General features: G+C 45.5%; 1 protein-coding gene across 3 annotated transcripts in view; it reads right to left on the reverse strand.

Annotated features, from left to right (window-relative positions):
- The window catches only part of LOC134440826 (cullin-9), a 75,700-nt gene extending 68,574 nt beyond the window's left edge, over nucleotides 1–7,126 (reverse strand). For all 3 annotated transcript variants that reach the window (XM_063190969.1, XM_063190968.1, XM_063190967.1), the window contains exons 1-2: nucleotides 6,963–7,126; nucleotides 3,071–3,772 (exon numbers count right to left, since the gene is read on the reverse strand). In XM_063190969.1, coding sequence (XP_063047039.1) covers nucleotides 3,071–3,767 — 697 coding nt within the window. In that variant the 5' untranslated portion in view covers nucleotides 3,768–3,772; nucleotides 6,963–7,126. The remainder of the gene's footprint in view (nucleotides 1–3,070; nucleotides 3,773–6,962) is intronic.
- Nucleotides 7,127–9,612: the final 2,486 nt, after the last annotated feature.

The raw sequence follows: 9,612 nt of genomic DNA on the forward strand, positions 1-9,612 counted from the left end.
CAACGATGCGTTATGACGCGGCGATATGCGAAAATCTTCGTCCAAATCGCATAGTCGCATGCATCATCGCTAACTGCGTTTACATCGCGTGCCGCGTGTAAGGGAAATGTTAGTTGTTGACATGTCTGGAATTCACATCAATTTGTGCTGTTTCTTGCTCCAGTTGTGGACAAAACGATTGGCCAAACTCACAACAGAAAGTCTTTGCTGTGCTACTGTCCCAGAGAGCTGAAAAAAAACTTCATAGAAGTCACTCTTAAAGTGTTTATGAAACGAAAACAAAGTAAAGGAATTTGACCATTTCCAGGACAGATTCTGAAAGTTCTAAGCCTTGTGAATAAAATGGGATATTGTCTGGGTGCTATTTTGTCCTAAAAGTCATGTTAAAATGTTCCCAAAAAGTGTTATGTTTACTTTTTTTGGTGACATGCAAATTTTATGCAAATGATATGCGTGACATAGAAGGGGTGAGTTCACCTCATTCCACCTTGTTCAGATCAATGGCGGCTAGTACCAAAACAAAGCGCAGTGTCAAGCAGTGTGTTGCTGGAGGGCCGAACGGTGCCAGCTGCAAAAATGGCTACTTGACAGAAGGAATATCTTTGCACAAGGCTTTTCTGCCTTTATTATCACAGGACAATATGAGAGTAGACGGGAAACGATTGGGATAGAGAGAAAGGGAAGGGCCGGGAAATGACCCCATCCGGACTCTAACCGGGGTCCCCGTGGGCATGCAAGCCCAAATGTGGGGGGTTTAGCGTGCTGCGCCACAGTGCCCCACGGAAACCTGCTACTTCTGACCTTTGTCCCATTGAACCAGTATATATGGGTCCCTCCATACTCAATATGATGGCTTAAGCAATCAAAAAAGGTAAACTTTGTGCAATTCTGCACTTCCACAACTGCTGACATTTAGGCCAAGTTAAAATCCATATAACAGCTAAACACCAGCCATCTTTATTCAATTTAAGACCTTAAGAGATAACTGATAAGAGTTTTTCAATAAAGCCAAAGGGTATATTGGATTTCCCAAACAGATAACATGAGGACTGGATTTCAATCACATCCATAATTACCTCACGCCCATAACCCTGTTTTTTTCCTTGCATGAGTCAACATGAAATACAAAATGTTTAAAACAAAGCCATTTTTTGTTCAACTAAGACACATCTGCATTTGGATACGTGTAGTCACCTGAGAAACGGGATATATTTTTCTGTCAATACACGTCAGTGACATTCACATTCACAACGCTGGAATTGCCCTATAGTGACCAACCCCGCCATCTGCAGTCTCTGTGTGTGAATGTGTAACACGTGTAGTGCACCCACCCTCCCTCCCCTTCTGCAGTCTGTGCATCTGCACGTGTGTGTGTGTGTGTGTGTGTGTGTGTGTGTGTGTGTGTGCAGTAAATAGGACAAACAGTCCCTGCAGGTAACCTGCTAAGCAGACCTACATACATCTGGGGTAGAGCACTACCACACTTCCACATCACTGCCCATAATAATCACACACTTCAGGTGTTACACCCATACACACAGATCTCCACAGGTCTCGGAGGCAACACATTCACACAATCCATTAACATGATAATACAGACAGCGTAGTGCATATTCACGCAGTGCCGAGTCCACAAATATTTAACAAGGTGGCCTGACTTTTCCCCAAGTTACTCGTGCCTCTTCAACACCTGATGCCCTTAATAAGAAGCACAAAAGCGCAATATAAAAAGGGGTTTCTTGAATGGGAGGGGTGAGTACTGTGCCTCAGTCTGGTGTGCTGTGCAAGACAGTCAGGTGTGAGTACCTGCAGCTCTGCAACATGGAACCTGCAGATCTAGCTCATGAGTCATGGGTACACCTGCATTTCTTTATGGTGTGCTGTGAGAGACAGGTGCCTTAATTTCAATTACGTCGGACAGTTATATCTGCAGTTTGTGAGGGCATTGTGTGCTTGAGTCTGGTTGCTTAAAACATACGTTTTTGTTCCTATAAGAACTCTGAACCCATTCAAATTCTTTCCATTATTCCACTATCGTTTTGCGTCCACATATGGCACCATTTTAAAATGGAACAAAACAAGAAAGCAAGCGTACTTTAAACAAACCATCCAAGAGATCAATCAAAAAGGTGCCACCCCACCCGTCTGATGTGGAACAGCTTGTTCATATGCACTGCGTCTTGTCTGCTGCTTCTTGATGCACAGAGCAGATTGTGAGCTATCTCCATCTTATGCTTGTGTGCCTGCGTGTCTACCATGTGTTGTGCACTGCCTGCGTGGGACAGGTGCACACCTAAGTCTTGCACGGCCAGGTCGGACAGCATCTTCCCCGCACTGCGCCTGTCCTGCCTCTCCTTGTTGCACACAGCTTTCCATCTACCGGAACTTCTATTTTGCATGTTGGAGGGCTGCATACCTTCGTGTCTTTGTGTAATGCATACTTGTTTTGTGCTGTGTGAATGTGCGCCTCTTCGCTGCCTCTGCTTTGCCACGCCTTGTTGCACAGAGCAGATTGGGCGATATCTGGTCTGCCTCTCCAATTACACAGAGCCTACTATGTTTTCATCTCAGTTTGTACTTTGTATTAGGGACTGGAGTGTGTACCTGTATGTGTGCCAGCCGTGTATAACCGGTAACATGGCTGTGTTGTGTGAGGCAAGGGAGAGCAGCATCTTCCAAATGCTGTGCCGGGCCTGTGTCTCCTTTTCACATTGAGCAGGTGGCGCGTTACCTTCATGTCTATATTAGAGGACTGTGTAACCTGCATGTCTACCTGTGTGTAACCTGTGCAGTTTAGAACCAATGCATACCTGCAGTATCTTCCGGTCTTCCTCTCGTTGTGGCAGAACAAGTGTCTATGTCCATTTTCTATGATACATACATACATACATACATGTGTGCTGACATACATGCTGGTTAGGACAGGGGCGTACCTGCGTTGCGTCTCGCCTGCACCTCCTTATTATTATTGCAGAGCTTTCTTGTATCTGCTTCTCCATTTTGTTTGTGTGTGTGTGTGTGTGTGTGTGTGTGTGTATGTGTGTGTGTGGCATGTGAGGGATGTGCGTACCTGCGTCGTGCGAGGCGAGGGCGCGCAACATCTTGCCGGCGCTGCGCCTGGTCTGCCTCTCCTTGTTGCACAGCAGCTCCATGAGCAGGTCCAGGGCGCCCGTTTCCTTGAAGACGCCCACCAGCGAGCCGATGCTGGCGTAGGCGCTCAGCACGTGGATGGTGTGCGTGAGGCTGATGGCGAACTCGCTGGTCTTGGCCATCTGCTTGCGCGCCCTCTTCACCAGGTTCACCACGTCCGCCTTCATGTCCGACAGCTCCACCTCATCGAAGGTGACATCGGGCGGCCGGACAACTCCGGCGCCTCCGCCGCTGCTGCTGGGCCTCTCCTCCTCCTCCTGCTGCAGCAGCAGCGACGAGGGGGCCTTGCGTTTGCCCAGCAGCGTGGGGCAGTTGGCGTACACGTCCTCGGCCGACATCCACATCAGGATGTTCTCCGTCTTGCTCTCGCCGGAGGTGGATCCACTGGAGCCGCCCGAGCCTCCTCCTGAGCTGCCGCCGACTCCGCCGCCCCCCACCGTGGTCTCCGAGCCCCCGCCGGCACCCCCGGCCTCCTCCAGATTCAGCAGCGTCCAGCGGATCAGGTACTCCGTCTGGCCATCGTGCGTGCGGCGCTGGCGTATCAGCTCTTCGGGGTAGGCCTGCTGACGCGGCCCCAGCTGCACCAGCAGGTTTCCGTTGCGCCGTTCACCCACCATGGTCGCTGTGGACATGGACCCAGACAAAGACATGTTAAGAGTATGCAGTCTCATAGAGCAGGGTTTCCCAAACTGGGGTGCGTGCACCCCTGGGGCTGCGCGGCCTGCCATTAGGGGGTGCGCAAGCTGAATAGAGCAATGGCGGATATGTGTGTTTTATATCTAGCATTAATGAATATTCATTTGTTTTTAATTTTATGGCGAATTGTATGCTGGAAGGGTCCATCTGAAGTGCAGTTTAACTCCTTGACTATTGGAAAAGAGGATTCCCCAAAACGACTGTGCATAATGTGCAGTGAATGCGCGGTAAATCCATACTTGCGTGGCCATCAGCACACCATAAATTCGCTTGGGGGGTGTGCGAACCACATTCAAATGTACAAGGGGTGCGCAGGGAAAAAAGTTTGGGAACCACTGTCATAGAGGATACACATCATGACAGCGAGAGAGACATCTTAATAATACTATTCACGCTCCATGGTTGCTCTAGACACAAGACTGTACAGATAAGACATGACAGAGGGAAAAAGTACAAGTCTGCACACTGCAACGCCGACTGTGCTTAACAAGGATATTAATTTGTCATCTATAAAGACACGTTTGTGTCACATGTAATGAAATGAATGGCCGGTGCAAAAAATAAAGAAAAAAAGGTGTGTGTACAGTTCAGTCCAATCATCAGGAGGAGGATAAGAAAATGGCTTGAGGAAACTCCTTCTCTGTCTCTCTACTCTTGCCCTGTGACAACACAACATTGAACAGTCTTCTGCAGACATGTCATGTGGGCACTGTGCACTTCCACTCTTTCCTTGACCAAAACGCTTTTATCCTGCAGCTGGCCTCAGCAAGGTGGGATGTGCATACCTTTACTCTTTTTTAAGAGATAAGAGACAGACAGAGAGCAGGTAAGACACGAGACAGAAGAGAGACAGAGCAAGCATCAACAGATTATATCACCGCAACATTGTTCTCTCACCCAGGTACAGAGAGAGAGAGTGAAAGTGTGAAAGCGAGAGAGCAGGGATCCCATGGACATGTTTTCGCTCCGGTTTCCACTCAGGAAAGATAGGAATGCATGAAAACAAATGACTCCCTGCACACCAAAAAGGTGTGTTCGCACAGTGACTGGGTGGTGACTGCGCAGAATACTGCTCAAATCTATGCTGCAACTTGAAGGTTTTTTTTTGCTCAGTGTCAAACTGGCTGCGAGTGGTGTCCTACGGAAATGAATTGCATAAACACACATTCCATGTCAAACTAGGCTTCCCGCGTGGTGTTGAATGGTCTGTGAGGTAACCCATTTAGGTTAATGGCACAAACACAGACTGACTGCTGTGAAAAGCAGACAGGAGCACGCCACTTGAGACTGAACTGACACACACACACAAAGTGTAAATGTGAACGACAAATTGTCATCGACAATAAATATTCTTGAAAACATTCATCCAACATGGTAGCCACTCAGGGGGACATAGGCACCAGAGAGATGGGCGGAGCAAGGGGTGAGGGGATGGGATGGGGGAGAGAGAGAGAGAGAGAGAGAGAGAGAGAGAGAGAGAGAGAGAGAGAGTGTAGAAAGGTAAGGAGCAAGTGTGCGTGTGGGAGGGGATAACAGGACCGGACATCACGAGGACTCACAAGGAGTTGGTGGCAGTGAATAAAGGTGTGCGTGTGCGTGTGTGTGTGTGTGTGTGTGTGTGTGTGTGTGTGTGTGTGTGTGTGTGTACACAGCAGAGAGAGGTCTGGGTTAATAAAAGGTATCAAACAATGTGAATGTGGAGAGAATGATTCAGAGGGAAACAGACGGTGGGAGAGGCTAGAGAGATCTGGCTGAGCTTCAGATGCAGGCAAAGAGAAAGTGAAAGATTCAGTCATCTGTATCTAGTTCTAAGGAGAAAGAGAACATGAGAGTGCAGAGCACAATCAAAGAAGAAACTGAAAGTGCCACGTGGGCCTTGATGTGTAAATGTATTTCACTTCAGACTAAGTCAGCAGGCTAAACAACTTTTGTTTTTTACCCCCAAAAACAACAACTCAAAAGAACAAGAAAGAAACACGCGTATTTGTCACTGACGTTGGAATGCTCATGGACTGCTGTGCTGGCTGATAACAGAGTGGCACTAATCTAACAAAATTTGAATGCCATTTCACAGCGCATTCAAATTACTTCACCTGACTCACAAATCACCTGCAACAGTCCGGATGCCAATCATTCTAAACAAGTACCCCAGTAAAACATGAAGAGCGACAACTTGAAATTGAATTAAATTCATTTCCGGTAAGAATAACGACTCACAAGGTTTAGTCCACCACTGACGCTTGGGTTTAATTTAAGCCACACATGATAGGTCTTATATCACCTATATTTACAGGAAATGTCATTAAGTTGACAAACGACTTATGGCGTTACGTCTTCGCTGCCACTTGGATAACGTTACCCAGCTCCAGCTACATTACTGTTGAACTGCAGCATGCCAATTTCGCCCGTTTACAAGCCACGTTCGACAGCCAAAATACAAGCCTGACTGCGACTCAGAGCTGTGCACTGCCGCTGCGTAATGAAATTGGTGCTAAAGAGGAATTTGACATAAAATGGCAATAGGTCCACAAGCCGGGTTGAAGGTTGGTCGTGTTAGGGGAATGACGTTTACAGTCAGAGACAGAGTTAAATTCCCGACTGCATCACATCAGACTAATCAAACGTCCCAATAAAAAGCTCGCTCGGTATTAGCTTTGGCTAAGACGCTAGTTAGCTTACCACCAAAGGCGGACGAGGTGAGGAGCAAAATTGGAAAGCGCACCTAAATGTCATTAGCCGTGCAGTACATTTTTTTGCAAACTTGGCTAGTTAGTTTGCTAGTCAACTGCGTTTTAAAGCCACAGTGCGACAGGACACGCTGTGCAGAATCTAGCAATTTACATGCACACAGACAATACAACTCGTTGAAAAGTTGACTGGTTGCCAGCAAAAATAAAACTAACTCTGTGTGCTGTTTCATAATTCACAAAACTTGGACAGATAACATTAACAGGCTAATAGTATCGGTTAGCTAACTGGTTAGCAAGCTAATGTTAAGTAGCACTGAGTTATATGAAAGTAATAGTTATCCCAGCTAGCAAGCTAAATGGTCAACCGAGTTGTACGGAAAAGGTGCGGCCTAAAATCCCCCTACACATGTCTAAAGAAATACTTGCCTCCAGCTTTACAGGGTTTCCCCTTTTTAGCCGTTTCTCTCCTCGGCCGAGTGAGTTTCCTTCTGCGTGTTAAAGTATCGTTTCCCAGCCTGAAAATGTTTTGTTAACCGTCTTTCAGTTAAGTGCAGCCTCGCAGTGACAGGTAGGAATGCCGTTCTTCTTCTTCGGACAGACTTTATTCTGACGTGCGTGCTTTGGGTCACGTATTTTATCATGTTGCATAGTGCCCTCTGCCGCTACGGATCCGCTTAGTCTCCTTTGGCGATGGGGGAGGCTACTGAACTACACTTCATTTTGCTATAGTGTGTTCTTCTTCTTATTATTTATTCATATTCATTATTGCTATATTTACTTAATGTTTATTTTCTATTTTAGTTCAGTGGGTTTACCTCCACAAACCCAGTGATGTCCTTGAGTCTCTAATCATTATCGAAGATGACATAATCTTGTGTTCAAAATGTGTGTGTGTGTGTGTGTGTGTGTGTGTGTGTGTGTGTGTGTGTGTGTGTGTGTGTGTGTGTGTGTGTGTCATGGATGGAAATAAGCACCTGTCCACCTGCCAATGATGGGTAAATTTCAGTGGTGACTGGTACATTTTTCAACCCACCAGTCACTTTTACTGGTAAAAATGGCTAGTGACTGGTAGATTTTAAAAATGTTCAGTGGTGGAGGTTAGGGGTTATTGTAGATTTAGTATGATAAAATGTATTGCTATAGCCTATAGTCAAGCATTTGATTGTCTATGTGGCCTATTGCGTTGGCTATGGGGATGCTGTTATGTAACATGTGTAAAGTGAATTGGGACATGGAGAGTTGTATAGGCTCTACAGGAGTACACTCTGAAAAAATACGGGGTTATTTCTTTACCCAAATAGGCTACTAGGTTATATGACAATTTTACTAGGCCTATTTATTTAGTTTTTTTAGGCTAGGCCTACACCCACACTGGGTAATTTGAAGTGGCACTTCGAATGAAAAAGGTTCCCCACCCCTGATTTAAAAGATGTCCCGCACAGGATATTTTGCGCAGGGTATGATGGAATCAATCAATAGGCTACATAGACTATTAGCGTTGGATTTATGTAATGGCCATGATCAAATGTCACACTATATAGGCCTAGTAAAATGATCATACAATCCCCCAAATGTGACCGTGGAATATTGTGGAACATTGTGCAACTGGGCAAAAAGTTGATTGCGCAGTTGATTGAATCCCAAACACAAGGACAAGGCGATCATTTTAACCCAGTTTCTCCGTAGGTGTGTCGTCGTCTTGCATTTTTATTCAAGTAGCCTAGGTATTTCGACTGTCAACTACGGCCTGCCAGAAGCAGAGAGGAAAGAAGAAGAGAGGGGAAAGTTCTATTGGCCTGTATTGTTACCTCACCGACGCCGTCCGCCATTTTGATTTTGGTAGTCAAGGACGCGTCGCCAACGGTTCATTCATTCAGCATCAGTCAAAAACATGGCTAACACCGATCACAATTACGCAAAGGACCCAAATGCCCCAAATACACCAAAATATATAGGCACACAATGTGCTGCTGTAGGGTGTTACAAGTCCACAGGAAGGAACAAGGAGGTGGCATTTCATTCATTTCCCAAAGAAAAAAAAAGGTATAGTTTCGTTTTGATAGCCTAAGCCTGATGTGCAGATGTCAGATGGGCACAATGATATTTGAGCAACATGATGAGAACATTGTGTGTCAAAAGACATAACTTTGTGTGCTTAACTTCTAATGCGAGCACAACATTTAATTTTCTAGGCCTACCGAGTACCTTTTTTCACTTCTGATTTAGAAATGCATACTGTCGATGATCTGCAAGGAAGGCTGTTTTCAATGTCCAGCACCTCCCACCACAGTTTTAGCATAGCATACGTCACCTAGAAACTATTATTTTGCTCGTATATAATACGCCAACGACGTGCCACATCAAGTGCTATATTAACTAATTGTCTTACCTTAAAAGGATGTGTTGGGTAGGCAGATGATGCCACCGTTATGTCGCCGTAAAACAAAGTTGGATAGCCTGCTAGCGCAACAACCCACTGCATGATGAATCGAGGCGCTGAAATGATCTGACAACTGTGCAGTGGGCTTTGTTTATTCGTGTTATGATGATGCCCACATATGCATCTAACATTTTCCTTTCAAAATTTAACTCAATTAACTTTAAAATCGCCAGACTAAACATATCCACGGCAAAGTATCCAGTCCTTGTCCTATTGAAGTGGAGAAACTCACATAGACTTTCCTCTGACGGAAACTCAATTTCAACAAAAAAGCCAGACCCCTATAATTTGTGTTGTATCTCCCCCTAGTGGCAAAATAGAAAACATGAACCAGCGCAAATGTTAACCAAGGATATCTGTGATATTAAAACACACTACTGTTATTTTCTGCAGGTGTGCAGAATGGATTAATAACATCAGGCGGGAGGACCTATGTGGTTTACAGACCGATGAAATGAAGCATAGGAAAGTATGCAGTGACCATTTCGCCATTTCACAATTTGTGAACCCATTGGACAGGTAGAGACATTGCCATTTCATATTCTGAAAATGACACTTGATACTCTATAAGTTTTCAACATACTGTAAACCCAGATGTTTAGCCTGATTACTTGTGGTAATGTTGCAAATTCAAAA

This window comes from Engraulis encrasicolus, chromosome 24 (assembly GCF_034702125.1).
Source record: "Engraulis encrasicolus isolate BLACKSEA-1 chromosome 24, IST_EnEncr_1.0, whole genome shotgun sequence".
Taxonomy (NCBI): Eukaryota; Metazoa; Chordata; class Actinopteri; order Clupeiformes; family Engraulidae; genus Engraulis; species Engraulis encrasicolus.